We start from the raw sequence: 16,367 nt of genomic DNA, 5'->3' as shown, positions 1-16,367 counted from the left end.
TCTCTCCCACTCTCTGTCGCTCGTTCTCCCCAACATGCCTCCCCCCTCCCTCCTCTCCCCCGCTCCGGCAGAGCGTTTAACACGTGCGGATGAAAAGGGCAGCTCTGTGAAAGGCTAGTGCTGAGCAGCCACCCCCGGGATGCCAGCGCCTGTCCACTCCAATAAAGCAGGTTGTCCTCCTGTTACCGGTTGCCTGGGTGGAAGAACTGGATCATTCCTGCCTCTCTGCTTATCGGTTCACAGGGACCACTCTGCTTATTTCTAATGATGAGCGAGGGTAGGAGGTGTGTTCGAAGGAGGGGGAAGCCCCATGAGAGATTAAAGCCATTTGTGGATTTGAATAAGGAATCACTTTCTCCCATCATTTGGTTACAGAGGAGAAAAAAAAAGTTCCAGTGGTTGAGCTGTACACATGTATTGCTGTAGTAGTAGAGCACTCTTTCACCACAGACCGTAAGTCATCGCATGGTGAGTAAATTCTGACGCCTCAGCGAGTCATTGTGCCGGTGACTCAGACTTCCTGTGGCTCTTGGGTGCTATGACTAATTTAAAGTAGATGGAAATACTGCTTTTTTCCAGCATTTCCAGTAAGATTCATCACTTTGCTTACTTATCATTTCATCAAGTACTTTAAATTACATTTAGATTAAAATGTTCCTAATTTAGCTCTTATATGGCTGCTTGTGCTTGGACATCATTTTCAGCTTAATTTGTTTAATCAGAAAGATTTTGTAGAGAATTTCTTTTTGTATTTCTCAAAGCAAGATATATCAATAATATATTTTTCTGGTATGGCAAACCAAACAAAGGTGCCATATCAATTTCATATTGGTATCTTATCACAAAACTTTGAATGATTCGCAGCCCTAATGGAGAAAACACTGGATACTCAAAACTATGTATAGATGGAATTGTGAACCGTGCGTACCTCTTCACCGCTAGACTTCAGTGTCATTTGATGCTACTGTCAACTGTCAAAGTGTTATTATCTACACCGGTGATTCCAGTTAACTTCAACTTATCCTTCGGCCCAGACTCAAAACCTCATCCAACTATCGTGTTAAGCTGCAGTGACATTAGTTTCAACCGCCTTTGCCGATATACCAGATACTTTTTTTTGTTTGTCACTCTATACTCACGTGATGTCATTGCGCTGGTAGCAGCCCTGCAAAAGACAAGCGATGAGGTCCCTGAGGAAGTCCAAGTCCTGCTCTGACAGGGCCTTCTCCAACTCCTGGAGAAACACAACAAAAGAGACAGTAGGGTCAAGAATACATACTACTATCAGATATTACTAATTGTTGCCACAAATTATGAAACCAGAGGAGTTTCAAAAGGAAAACTCTTTCAATACGGCAAAAGCCATTATGAGCAAAACACAGGAGATTTATGACGTATCAAACGATCGGTGGTCACCGCATGAGAAAAGGAAAGGCAATGTCTGTACGGTGAGACGATGAATGAAGAATAAGACGTTATATTCCTGAGCCCTTGGCATATGTTTCTGACAGAGTTGGTACCAGTGGAAGGTAAGCTGGCAGAAGCAGACAGCAGGAGGGGCGGTTGGAATTTGTCGTTGTCTGATTCGGGCTTCTTGGTTTGCCAGTGGTTGTTTGGCTGAAGCAGAGGTTCAAGTTCAGCCATGACCCCTCTCTCCTGGCATTGTGTTTCCGCCATTGAGGTTTTATGAAGCGGCAGTAACCGGCAGAGCAAACTCTAAAAGGCCTGAAAGCGCTGAGGAGAGATGGGAGGCAGCAGGGGCCTAGAGCTGCAACACAGCCGTGCCGCCCCCCCCCCTCCTCTTCTCCTTTGCTGACCAACCAAAACGCAGCACCCCACACGGCTTCCCAGCATGCACCGCTTTCCCAAATGATACCCAAAAAGCTCTGGAGTAGAACAGGAGGGGAGAGAGAGACAGAGGGAACAGGAGGCTGAGAGGGCAGAAATGCAAATGCAGAGAGCTCCGTCAGCCAAGTGTCCATTTCACTTAAAGCCCCCTTATGCAGGTTGCAAACAAGCCCCTTCAGGGTGGAGCCAAACAGAACATGCCTGCCTACAGCTGATCACTCCTTACACCTCGTAGTCCTTGCTCTCACACTTGCAACAGATCCAAACTCTCTCTCTATCTTCAGGGGTTAAAAAAAAAAAAAAGGTTCAAAATCATCTCAAGGACAAGGAGGCACGTTGGACTATTGTGCACTCACTCGTCTCCTCTCAGTCCGCCTCTCTCTAGAGGAACATGGTGGTCGCCAAAGGTCAGCGTACACACCTCCCCGCCACGGAGAACGACGGACGCCAGGAGCCGACAAGTCAGGACGATGACAAACAGAGGAGGAGGAGGAGGGGCAGAAAGGTGGTTGAGAAAAGAAGTTGAAAAAGAGGATAAGATTAATGTTGCTACTTGAGGTTAGAAGAGAGGGAGACTCAACAGCCCGCTTTTGCGTCCGACTGATGCTAAAGAAAGATAGCAGGAGAGCAACTCTGATGGCAGGAAATAAAAATCAGCTACGTCTCACTACTCAAAGGAAGAACAGTTCATTAGGTTTTATGAACACATTCTAATGACCAATTTAAAAGTCTACAAATCAACATGCTCACAGTGGCAAATGAGACAGATTCTGAAGAATATTAATACAAAAGAATTCAACAAAAAGCCATAAGCAGGACGACTTGGCGAGTCAGAGCACGTGAGAGTAAGGCAAGAGCACACAAGGTGACATTATAGGTCTAAAAGGTAGCAGGACATTTCAAAAACAGTCCTCGTCTTGCCATGGTGACTGAAGTCCTCTCACATGATGTCACAGCAACTGGCTGAAAGATGTGTGCCTTCACACATTTACAGTAAAAGACCAGAAATGTAAAGAATGTACAGGCTAGATAGTTTCATCTAGCCTACATCAAGGCAGGCAGAGCTTTCACAACAGAGACTGTTGTTCAAGCAAGCGCGTGTGTCATGGCTTGTTCACACTTACGAACGCTACTCAGCAGCAGATCTATGCCATAGCCATGAACTATGGTCTTGAAAAGGATAGAAAGCACAGAGTACGTATCGCTGTGTGTACAAGCACATGTGCATAGGATGCAGAGAGATCCTGTGTCACGCTCCCTTCCACTTCCTGGTCCCCCTGTCAGGCAGCCTCTGGGCCAGAGTGAGCCCATCCATCAGAGACAGACTGCACTTTGATCACACCTCGCAAAAGGCTGGAGGGGCCACGGCCAGGGGACGAGCCTGAGAGCTGAGTGCGGCGCGGCAGAGTGGAGGGCTTGCTACGGCCCCTGGATTAACACCACCCCTGCTCCACCTTTGAAGTGCCACACTGCATCTCCGATGGCAGAGGGAAGGGGAATTAATGTAGTGTGCGTGCCTTTCTTTCAGCCGTCCGTCCAGCCGGCCAACCCCTGTGAGGCCCGGTGCTAACTGACACTCATATCGATGACGGGCTGCGAGGGACGCTGTCCTGTGGGAACCTTCCCCCCCTCTATCGGCACGCACACACGAAAAATAGCGATCAAACCAACACACTAGAAGGACACAACCCGCAACCTTCGGCAAACATGAGGTCAACAACAGACACACACACACACTTTTACCGACATTCATTGCGCACACACACACGTGTCTCAACAGAATAAACACTTTGCAGTACTTTGGCTGCTTCGTATTAATGATCAATGGGACTCAAAGATAAGAGCGCTGGATACGTGATGAGCTTTAAAAGAGTATAAATCGTAGAGCCATATTTCTCACTAAACACATCGGCTATGGGTATTCACACACAAGACGGAGATTGGAGGGAGAGTCGAGGCTTGTCAAAAGGTGTGTCATCACCACAGCCCTTCTGTAGGCCTGGCTTGCAATCAGCAATCTGCCCTGAAGGCATTTGCTGCTCCTCTCACCCGACTCCCCTGCTGCTCCTCTCTCGCTGGCTTAACCTCTTATTCCTCTCTTCCACACCATTTTCCTCCCCCTGTCTTGCTGCACAGTGCCTACAAGGGCCTCTGAGACATTCTATTATTCCCCTGACAACACCCGTTCTCCTCTCTCCACCCCACTCTTCTCCTCTCTCTGTATTCCTTATCTCTCAGGCTCCCTCCACACATTGTCCCCGACTCATGCACAGTAGCGGAGGACGGAGCAGAGCTCCTGTTGTGATCTGCAATGATTCTACCAAAAAATATTTTGTGGCACAGTGTGGGGGGGGGGGGGGGGGGGGCGCGTGACAAAGCAGCCTCTGGGCAGAAAATCTGTGTTTGAAAAAGTGTTCAAGGTGCAGTCTCACCTATCAATGTATTAAATAGAAACGGTGTGAGAAGTAACACCCATCACCCGCAATCTGTTCTTGTGCCTCTCACATAATGCTGACAAGGGCAAGCCTTCGTGTAGGAGGCGGTCCTTAAGAGTTCCCATTATGTAGGTTTGCATTATCTTTTTAATATCACAAGTGTGTATGCTGTGGGCTAATGTTTCAGTCATGGATAGATTTGGGCCCATGTAGACGACGAGCCGTGCCGAGTCCACTACCATCCAGTCCACAAACAACATGCATGCAGTGGGTCAAAGTCAGGCAGGCTCGAGGTCAAGAATGGGTTGACGCGTGTCAGTCAATTCAACACTTGGTTGGATGCCTGGTTTTGATGAGCATGCGTCTCTATTAGGGATGGTCTATGGTTTACCAGTGGAATGTTTAGCACTGTACTGCACACTGGAGTCTCTGCTTAAGGTCAAAACCAGAGATTCCCCTGTGACTATCTCATAAGAATGGGTCCAATGCGCATTCAGAAATACTGCGTCGCACGCACATCTGCCGTATAAAAGGGGTTTAATGATGCAACGCTAAAGATGAGCCTCCACTAGGAGGACACAGCTCCAGGTCTCTGCTTTGACACGAAAACCGGTACGGTAAATGTTACGAGACACGTGACGTAAATCATCTGAGAAAGGAGAGGAGCAGACTTTTCAAAAGAAAGGAGACGTCAAGGCTACACTGAGTTCAAGGCAGAACACACCATCTGCATTTGCAGATAAAAGTGAAATGTGCTTTCCCCAGTGGACACCGATGGCCCCGTGATGTGTCCCATTCATATCGGTAGAGGGAGAGAAACTGAGATAAAAAGATGTACGAGTGTCTGGCCAATGCATGCATGCAGCGAGCAAGCGAGCGAGCGAGAGAGAGAGCACGAGAGAGAGAGAGAGAGTGTCATGGGGTTGTGATATGCAGTGGAGCGGCATATGTATCAGCAGCCCCAAGGTTGTGGCAGATCCACAGAGACCGTAGTATCGGGGGTTGGCCTCTCTGGCTCTAGCCTCACAGCAGATACTTTCCATGCCACTGCCGTTAACAGCTCCTCCGGGGTCTATATCACCAACAGTTGGAGGATGTGTGCACAGCCAGCGGGAGGGGGGAAGGGAGGCCTGTTTGTTGTGTAAAGGGCCCTCTCTTCCTCTCCTTTGCTTCTTTCTTTATTTCTTCCTCCCCCACTCCCCTCCCACTTTCATCTCCCACATGGTTCCTCCAGGAGCCATCATCTGACAACACTCTCAACCCCCCCCCACCACCCCACACGTAACCACCTCCTGCCACATGACAAACATGCGCACACATCAGCCATAACATCGCAGGAAGACGCCCTCGCATCCTCAGGATGTACCGTTCATCTGATCATCAGAGGGGAGCGGCGAACATCTTTCAGCTGCTGCCAGACGCATCTGACTCACGCTTCAAAACAAGAACTTGTTGCCTGGACAGTTATTCTTGATCTACAACATGTCTGTTTGAGCCAGAGTGGAAGGTTGTGTACTCCACACCTGTCCTGACTAGCACTATGACACATTCAAACAACTAGAGCCTCCAGGCGAGGACACAATTTGTTTATGAAAATATGTGCGCAGGAAGAACAGTTGATCTCACTGAGCTGCACTACCAGGTGGGCACAGCCACAAACACTAAATATAGCTTATGCGCTACACAACTGTAAAGAAAAAAATAAAACCCTTTTTTCCTGTAAGGTCAGTTTCAACTTCCAACTGAGTTTTATTACAGTGCCTCAGGGCTAAAAGGGACAGGTGGCTGGGCTGTATGAAAGGGTAGTGGAGGAGAGGCTGTGTGTGTGTGTGTGTGTGTGTGTGTGTGTGTGTGTGTGTGTGTGTTGAGGCATGGACGGTGGACAGATCCTTCCTAGGACAAACCCTAACCCTTTGCCTTGGCCTACCCGGCTTGCTATGTGGGTGAAAATCATTAAGCACAGGAGATGGGAGGCCTCGCATGCTTCCACTGTCAGCTCTGAGGAAACCACATCATCGACTTCCTTCTATGAAAATGGAGCTTCCTGCTTCAGCTGACATCCCAGCGGTCCCATTTGCTGACTGCATAAACATGCGCCCGCATACACGCGCACACGCCCACACAAACGGTTCGGTAAAATGTTTTGCCTGCTGGCCCTGAGGAGGAAAAAAAAATGGTCCCTGACCAGTATGGTTGTAGACGTCAGAGGGAGGAGTCTAGAAATGGAGAAAACAACATCAAGCAGATGGCTTGCAGCCTCGGAGTTAAAGCAAAAAGACAGGAGGAGACGGCTTCTTGACAGGAGAGGGAGAGTAACCTTTAGAGATGTTTGATTCCAACATGTTAAGTGACACACTAAGAACGGTGTATATCTTGCATCTCTTTTTCCAAAATGGAAGTGAAAAAATGTAAGAGAAACGGTTGAATATTTCTTTTCAGTATGCGTAATTTGTGTGTCACACAAAGTTACGATAAGATAAGATAAGATTTACTTCATTGTCCCACGGCGAAATTCGTCACTGCATCACACAACACATTTGGCAACAATGTCACAATGCACACATAGAGCATAGATCAAGCATGCGTACCCTAGAGATACATACATACATACAGACAGTAGAGATCTTATTTCCCTACGTGGTCATGGCTGCTTGAGTAAGACGCGGATGCTTGTATATCAACTGTGCCGACAGGAAATCAAATCATTAGTTTACTATGTACAAAAGGAAGTCTACGCCTTCTCAAAAATTGTAAGCTGTTTGAATATCCTACTGAATCAGTAGCTACTGTATTTTGAGAACGAGTTGTAGTCTTTGCATTCTGTTGAATGCAACATTTAACATTTAACATGGGAGGACGGTGTTGGCTCTCTTTGGCTCTAGTTATTTGAATTCAGCCTGCTGCTGTGTCAAAGTCCTGACATTCCCAAACAATGGTGCAATAGCTCCAGAAGCACTAAGGCCACGTTTAGACGCCATGAATGTGAAAACAACAGTTTCAACTAATTCATTAAAAGAAGACCCCTCTATTGATTGCTTAAAATTTTTTTTTAAAAAGTTCTACGCATGGCTGATAAAATAAGTGTCGGCGCACATCAAGATTGTTTTTTGTCGTTTCTTTACATGAACACCATTTCATTTGTTTAAGTCTCCGCTTTAACAACTTTTCAGAGTGTTACAATCCATTAATTAATGTTCTGGTGTTCAGCCTTAAGTGGTTCCTACAACTGTACTTCTACTACCAAATTCATTTTGGGTCTGAATCCCTGCTCCTTCATTTGAATGATTTGAAGCAACGAAGGTGCCAAAGCAGAGGGCTTCGTAAAACAGTTGGAAGTTGCTCAACTTTTGCTGCAACGCAACATCACCCAGAGTAAGATGCCGCGCTCCTGAATTGCATTTATTGCGTCACCACTAGTAACTGAGCAACATGCCCGCAACAATGCAATCTGTTGTATTGTCAACGCCCATTCAGACCTAACATTGTCAAAGAACAGTGTTATGGCTCACTAGTTAGTATTTTGACAACATGTGTAAAGATGTGGGGTTGAGAACATTCAAAGTGTGCCAACCAGAGATCCTTACTTAAGCCTGTGGCCTCCAGCAATCCATGTAGTCAGCCAAGTGTGTGCCAGTCTGCCCCCCAATGAGGCCCCCCAGATCCAAATCCACCCCCCCTGCATCCCCTTGTGCCAGCTCTCAGACAACTCTCTGGTCAGCGTTGTTATAAAAAAAATGTCAACTCAACCTTTTAGAATAATATTCCCAATGTCCCGCCCTCTTTATATATCCTACTTCTTGTTGAAGAGTGTGTTTCCTACAGGAACAAACAGCAACATGCTCCATGAATAAACCGCTCCCTTTATTACCTCCTCCAACTGTGCTGTTGAAACAGACACAAACGCACATCAACACAAAACGCTGTTTCTAAGCACACCAAACACGTGAACCAGTGACCCCACTAAGTTTTCAGAGGCTCCCACTGGATGAGACCTGGTTTGGCGAAGTTCTTGTCACTTGGTTTCTCTCAGGCTTCTCGTCTCTGCTGCACAAGCAGCCGCTGAGGCACAAAGTGAGACAGCATCACTGGAGGGGCTGGAGACAGACAGAGGGAACCATGGGGAGCTTCAACAATGGAGCTGGCTGAAACAAACCCCGGTGTATGTGTCCCTCTGCCTCCCCCTCTGTGCACACACTCCCCATGTGAAACCATCTGATGCATGTACTGCTGCTCTCACTTGTCAATCACAATTGGGGGGAGGGGCAGCAGCCCCTTACAAAGCCACCCTCACAACACATGCAAGGGAGGGCATTACAAAAAAAAAAAAAGACATGCAAAGCGGTTCTTGATCTTCGAGGGGTACTCCCAGAGTGTGAAAAAAAGTCTCGAGGCCTTTATGTGGAGCCTGATCTGGCAAGAGAGTGTCAGAGGTTGGAGTCTGTGAGGCTGTAACACGGGCTGAGCTGGGGATGTGTCAGCGGGTGGGACAGAAAGGGAAAGAATAGGGAAAGCGATGAGGGATGAGTTAACAGCGCAGATCTGAGATGAGAATGGATCCTTGTTGTTGCGTTAAAGTAGGTAAAGCAGCCCTCGGTTAGGTTTAGGGTTTACTGAACCCCGATGGTGGTGCAGATATCGCAACAAACTCCAGAAAAATCTCAGAAGTCCATCCTCTGCATGCTTTTGCTAATGATATCCCGCCGCACATCTTCACCACAACCACCCTTGGCTATCACTTCAAAAAAAACTTAATTGGAGGTCAGACTAGGGTTGTCAACGCATTTTCAAAATTTGAATATACGAGTAGTAAATAAAACATATTCGAATATAAGTAGGAGACCTAACCACTTGAAATATGAGTGAGTAGTACTTCTACTTCTACTCACGTATAACCAAAAGCAGAGCGATCTCCCTCCAGCCTGCTGCCACCGTATTTAGTGTTTTGTAGTGATATGACGGGGTATCATAAACTGCCGTTCCTCATCCATTGTGCTTTACCCCTTTCAAAGTGAACAAATATTTGAACGTCATTTTTGGCCAATTCTGACAGCCCTAGGCCAGACTGGCAAGTAACGTTAAGTTAACTGTTTTCTACAGTTATAATCCACAAAACCGGGAATCAGCAGAAGCGAGGCCATGACGGAGCAACACTTAAGCCTTGATCCTATTCCCCGTTAATCCATTTGCTTTCGAGACAACAGAAACAAGTATGTTGCTCACAGGCTGCCCGCTCTTGCTTATTTACCAGATCTAATAGGACTAAATCTTCTTTTACAATCACACCGGGGGCTTTGCGAAAATAGGACCCCCCCCTCCCCAGAAGGGCTGCAGCAGCAGCAGCGGTAGCTAGCACCCAGTCAGAGTGGAGAGCCTCCACCCTCCAGGGGGATGGGAAAGAAAGACTCACCATCTGGGGTTTAGTCATGGTGATGCCAGGGGCCGGGCCTCGAGAGAGAGAGAGGGACGGGGTAGAGCGACAGCTAACGGGTACGAGGCAGTGAGACAACTGATGGCAAAGAGAATGGGCCGTGGTGAGAGGTAGACAGAGAGGCTAGTCCTTGAATGCTTACTGAGATCTTCAAGGCTCAGCACATCCAAGTGTCCAGTTAACCTGGCAGGTTGGACATTAAATTGGGCTGAAGTTGGGCGTACCACTGGGATGTCACCATCTCTATGAGCCAATAACAACAATGTATAATTGTACAAGCGTCAACAGATGCAACATAACTGGAGAGGGAGGGAGCTGCCAATCTGTACCCAAACACACTAATCAGGCAACATAAGTGAAAACAGCTGTGTGGGACGACTACGGGTGTGTGAGGACTTCAGGAGATAATGAGGAACCGAGGCTGTCCACACTGTTAACAGGCTAAACAATAAAACCCAGGTATGATTGGGATTAAACTATCAAAACAAAAGAGAATAATAATAAACGGGTGGTTAAAAAAGAAATCACGCTGGCTATTAAAACTGGGTGCCAAAGAGACCAGTAGTTGGACAACGTTATTCTGTACGCTGTGAGAAAGTGGAGACAGAAGCAAATGTTCTTCATACGAGTTAGTATCTGATCTCAAGGTCTTTGTTTCAAACTAATCAACCACGGCATCATTAATCAGATTGATGGCAACCATAAAGATATAAATAATCCAAATAACCAATCAGAAAGTAATCCTCTGAAACATTCGCAAATCTACAAAACCACAATTAGTTCTTCATTAGTGGCCAATAAAGTGTTTTTGAGAATAAATAATATTAGGCTCTAAGCTGTTAGCAGACCCTCTATCTAGAAGTCAGTTTTGTAAGCTACCGGAAACACTTATTTTCAAAATTGTTAAAGTAAACCGCCTCTGGAGCTGCAGTCCTTTCAGTAAATACTGCTTTCCGGTTCCAGAAACCATCTCACACCAGGGTGACATGACTTCAACCACGGCTCCTGTAGAAGAACGACTGCTGTAACGCAAATGGCCGATGACTTTAAGATTAAAACGGTCACGTTTAGACACAGTTTTAACGTTTTCACATTTGAAACTCTTGAATTCATGAAAATATTAACCACAAAAAGAGCATCATAGGTAGGAGCACTGCAACATGGCGGCGCTCTTGCCACTAAAGACTTAACGGCGCTTCTTTTCTTCTTTTAGATGCTTACGTTTGTAAATCAGCTTAACTTGATTGGCTTAATTTCCGCTTGAAGACCAAAGCCATGTTAGCAAAACTGTGAGGCTGTTCCTTGAGCTGAACGCCAACACCGTGATGATGTTCAGCACGTAAAATGTTTACCACAACTACCGTCTTAGTTAAAGCATGTCGGCATGCTAACATTTGCTAATTGAAAAAAATAAAAATAAAAAATGGAAGTCCACTTTGAAGGCTTATAAATTGCCCATGTCTCTAAGCTAATCACTAATAATGGGAATCTCCTAAAAGGAGGCTTATTTAAGTCAGAGTTAACCACATAGATTATGACGGGCAGCTGATGAAGATAGACGGAACAAATGCATGACGATGTGCCAAACAGGCCGCCGGCGGAGCGGGAAGGAGACGGGGACAGAGGTCGTCGGCAAATGAAGGCCGTGTCTGGTGATGACGGGCACATCGTTCAGAATCCAGCAACGGAGGCCTCCAGCGTCTGTTGGCTGTGGGATTCTAGGCATCATTTCAAAAAGACACACAGCCAAGAAATCAAGCATTCGCCACAGAGACAAAAAGCCAGGGGACAGGCATGTTGACCCTGGGTCTCCTTCCTGCAGATCATACTCCCACTCTTCCACACTAATGTCCATTCACTTCGCAGCTCGCTCGCGCTCTCTCTCTCTCTCGAGTACACTTTTTCTCCACTGCCCCTCTTTCCCTCCCACTCATTCTTTCTTTTCCTCTCCATCTCACCCACTTGACTGTCTCATCCACACACACACACACTGCTTTCCCAGCTCGCTGCCTGCAGCCGGAGGAAAGTGGAAACCAGTGTCAGTGAAGTGTATCAGCCCAAGGAACAATGTGCAAGGGGCTGTTTTGTGAGGCTAGCCAAGGAGATTTGGAGAGGAGGAGGGGGGCCCTCCATTATCACTGACCAGCACCATAGTAAGAAAAGAGTTGCCCCAACACTACCACAGTAGTACTGTCAGACTCACTCACTGAGTTTGCCAAAAATGCACCCTGGTAGAGGTTTCACAGAGTACGAAACATAGTGATCTCAAATGTGCCGTGTTTCATCATTAGGCTGTATGCCTCACTGTGTGGAGGTGACAGCTCATTTATTAATTCCTGATGTAAGGCAACATCAGGCTCGACTAAAACATTGCTTTCTTAATTCATAGATAGCAATACTGGATAGTTAGTTTTTAAAATAATGGTATTTAACACCAGACCGGCCGATTTGTCACAGATACCCAATCCAGCTATGAAGAGTCAGTATCGGACTCATCTTTCTACTCATTACACTTCAGCTCACATTGAACAAAAAAAACCTCAGAAGCTTTTAGTGTTTAAATAGGCAACTAGACCTCAGATTAGTGAAAGTATCCACCCCCACTCCCTTAAAACTCACCTCCCACAGGTGACACATCCAGAATAGGTCTCTAACCAGGAAATACATAGCAATGCTCTGCCACGCAGAGTTGGTTGAGGCCCTCAGCGGTCACAGCATTGACCCCTGCCGTCTATAAACTAGGGACATGGTGGCAAAGACGGACAAAGGACAACAGCAGCCAATATGACGCTATGTCCACAAGAAAGGGCCGACGCTATGTCAGAGTGTGTTGACACTAAAGCACAGGACAGAGTGAAATCACTCGACGTCCCCCCCACTCTGTCATGACTAATGACAGCCACTTCCTGCCCCGTTTTCCAGCCCTGATTCTTGGGTAATTCAACCTGCACATACACAGATTGTAACTGGAGCTGACTGACATTACCGTACCATTTATACACAAAGTGCAGCCGAAAGCGCACGAAAGAGGAAGACTAAAGAAAAGAGACATCAAGTTGAAAGGCTTTGTCGGCTGTCAAATTAATATTGATTGAGTAATATGTGCGTGTGTGTGTGTGTGTGTGTGTGTGTGTGGCTTATCAACTTTCTCAACCGTATAACTGTATGTCGAGACAAAAGCAACAACAGTTACAGTGCCCAAGCCAGCTTGTCTTGTTGCTGGCATGTGGCATTAAGCAAAACAAACATGTCTCACTAACAGTTTCCTCTTATTTCTATGAAGTCCTCAGAAAGTAAACATGTCTGCACTTTGGAACAAGCCATTCCCGACTTCTGTCCTACATTAATCGAGAGCCAGAAGTTAATGTGGATAGTTAACTGGATAGGAGCACGGACTGGACTAGTAGGACATGACCCCGGTCCTCCTGGTATCTGCGGTGTGAAACACAGAAGGTCGGACTGAGGTGGTCTGCGTTGCCTGATGTTTATAACTTCCTGACATGAAAGCTGACCAAAAGCCCACTTTAAGCACCAAATGGTATGGAGCACATTAGGCGTCAAAGCTGAGCTCCAAAGCACAGTCTGGCCTGAAAGACCATATAAAGGTCACGTTCTGATGCACAACAGCCCTGGGAACTGCATTGGGCACACTGTTTAAAAAACAACACTTAACTTAAGTGGGCAAACGTGCAGGTGTAGACGTTTCAATAACTCAAAGCAAGAAACAACATCCCTAGAAATAAAAACTGAGGAAAGAAAGCAAGAAAAACATGATTTCTTGAGTCATTGGGCACACATATCAAGACTTTCCTTAAGCTGACAATATGCTTGAGTTTGTGACAATATGTTACCTGTACATACATCAATTCAAATATATTGATGTAATGCTGGATCGGTTGACGCACAACCTTTGCAATTGAATATGAAGAACTTTAATAAATAGGCCTAGCTAGCAACCAAACCAAAAGGACCATAAATGTTTTGAGTCAGCGTCACCATGTGAAGGCTTCAAAGATGGTTTTAAAACTGTTTTATAGTTCTTTGCCACAGAACTGTGGGGCTTCTGCCAGGATTAACATCAATCAGAACGGATTCCAACGGCGTTTTCACCGCTTAAAAGAAGTATCCCATCCGAATGTTGAATATGTTTCACACACATGTGCATCCAAACACAGCAACTTTTAAAGAAGTGACACTCCGCCATTGACAGAAAGTAAGAATGGAGGATCTAAGAATGATGTATGATTTCGATATCACGCCAACATTCCCTCAGTGATGCGGACTGGGTTCCGATACCACAAATATGTGACAAGGTGAGAACTCAGCGATGTGTTTTCCCACCAAACCGGTTTAAAGTGGAGGTTTCAGCACCGACACTACACTGACACAGCACAGCATTGCTTAAGTTTCATTGGAAGACATGTATTTCCACTGGTTTTCAAATCAAAGCACCAAAAACAGTAAGCTTCTATCACCATTTACTATCTATTATAATCCTAAATGTAGATAATAATAGGCCTGCTGAGAACCAAAGGAGTATTGACCTTGAACACTGATGGGATGTCCAAGTATGAGACTACTACATTAATCTCAATCTATTTTCTATATCCAGTTGGGGGGGGGGGGTATCTGTATGCGACGTGCTTAGTGATGTAGTTAAAGACGACTCTGTGGACAGCAGAACGACCCTGGACCGGTTCAAACCATCTTTTGGTCTACAGATGCATTTGTAAAGTTAAAATCAAGAAGCTTTCCTTCCTTTTTTTTGTTGCGTTAATCCAATTCCATCTTAAAAATGGAAAGGCAACAGCGCAAGTGCCTCAACTTTCATGTAAACTTGGCGCAATGCGATCCCCCATCTGGCTCGCACCTCGTTTAATAACAAAGCGATGCCTACGTGTGTTCCTCCGCCTGAAGGGGGTGGGGATGAATGAGTGATGGGAGACTGTTGATGCGTGATGTTGACCGCACCAGTTTCTCTAAAGTGCAATCATTCCTCGATGAATTAAACGATCTACAGTAACTGCAATGTAAAAAGGCGAGTCGAATAAATACACGCCGGAATTAGCTTGTTCTGTGAAGTCCGAATACATTTTCAAACGGAACAAGGGGGTCGAGTCGAGTGGTAAAGTTGTATTATGTAGCCTAATCGTTGTGCGATACATGTAGTTTATTCTCTATTGGTCAGAGATCTTACATCGGTCGCTTTTCTAACTCGATTGATATCTGAAATAAGCGTTTGAACCATCGCTTCTTGAAACAAAAACAGTACGTGACGAGCAAACAATGCCCGAGCAGCATCTGCGTCCCTGTGGCTCCTCGAGCCAGATGGCTCACAAACTGCAAGACAATAAACTCGAACCTCGCGCTATGAACTTAACTTTTACGTCAATTGACAGATAAAAGAAACGAAAAACACCCAGAGTCCGTTTAGTAAGACAACGAGTTATCACGCGACTTTTCGCTCACACATACTCTAAACACATGATGTCGCCTACATGTTCGCGTGTTTTCGACTCGTTTTGTCATACAAGCACAATCTCATCGTCTTCTCTCGTTTGCTTTTTGTGTGTGAATGACCTGGAATAGGGTCGCTCTTCAACATAAACAACACGCGACTCTGGCCAAATGAAAACAAACGAGCGGCACATGGTTGTTACAAGAGCACCTTTATCTAAAGTTACTCAGGAGCAGCAGAGCATCCGTTCATATAATAAAAGCCACACGTAACTTTATACTGTGAACACCGGACGATAACACTGTATCATGACTGATCAAGACAGCGGACGTCTTTAGTGTCATTTTACAACTTTAAAGAACAGAAATTAGCAATTAAAGCTAGCTTTTAGCTGCGCTAACGAGCTAGCTCGTTACCTAACAGGATTGCCTTAGTGAACGAGAAGTTCAGAGGACACTAAGCTGGTTACCCGGATAGCTAGTTACACTAAATGCGGTCCAGAGGCCAAACAGACAAAAAAGCTGACACAAACAACTTTTCATTTCCGCAATGAAAGACATTCGCGTTACCGAAAGCAGCCACAGTTGTATTTTACCTCTATTTCAAAGTCTGGCAGGTTGAACGCGGTCCTGAACAGCGAGCAGAAGTGCGCTATGGCGGGGACTTCCCACCAGGACTGGATCTCTTCCACAGAAACTCTACATCCATGGGACATCTTCGGACTTAAGATATTGTGTCACGTCTGTTGTTCACATTAGAGGGTAGTTTCCTCAGCGACTTAGAATGTCTCCGTAACATTACAAACACGACAAAAGTTGCTGGTGTCGTCCTTGTCGGACAGTTTCCATTGCGACCCGAGGAGCGCTACAATCTGTTTCAATCAGAGTCTCACTGGAGCCGAACAGATGGGGAGGGCGATACCACCGCACGGCGAGGAAGGGGGGGAGCTTCTACTTTACTTATATGTTAAACTACATTTAGACACAAGTACTCTTTATAGTGACGACCATGTTAGTGTTTTACAACAATAACATGTCACTTTTAAACATGTTTGCACTTAGATATCTCTGCTCGTTACAGTAGCAAAAGTCTAAAGTCAACAATAACCCATTGGTTTGGTATTGCGGCCGCCGTTTAAAGGGAATTCCTGTGAATGGTGAATGAATACAAATAAATAAAAACATGAACCAGGTATGAG

General features: G+C 45.8%; 1 protein-coding gene across 1 annotated transcript in view; it reads right to left on the bottom strand.

Moving 5' to 3' along the window:
• The window catches only part of cecr2 (CECR2 histone acetyl-lysine reader), a 34,167-nt gene extending 18,144 nt beyond the window's left edge, over positions 1-16,023 (bottom strand). The window contains exons 1-2 of the mRNA XM_068724167.1: positions 15,765-16,023; positions 1,140-1,234 (exon numbers count right to left, since the gene is read on the bottom strand). Of these exons, the coding sequence (XP_068580268.1) occupies positions 1,140-1,234; positions 15,765-15,884 (215 nt within the window). The 5' untranslated portion in view covers positions 15,885-16,023. The remainder of the gene's footprint in view (positions 1-1,139; positions 1,235-15,764) is intronic.
• Between the last annotated feature and the right edge of the window lie 344 nt (positions 16,024-16,367).

The sequence above is a fragment of the Cebidichthys violaceus genome, unplaced genomic scaffold (assembly GCF_023349555.1).
Source record: "Cebidichthys violaceus isolate CVI_PGR_0920_01 unplaced genomic scaffold, fCebVio1.0.p SCAF_3, whole genome shotgun sequence".
In the NCBI taxonomy this organism is placed as follows: Eukaryota; Metazoa; Chordata; class Actinopteri; order Perciformes; family Stichaeidae; genus Cebidichthys; species Cebidichthys violaceus.
This window is presented reverse-complemented; position numbering and strand designations above follow the sequence as displayed.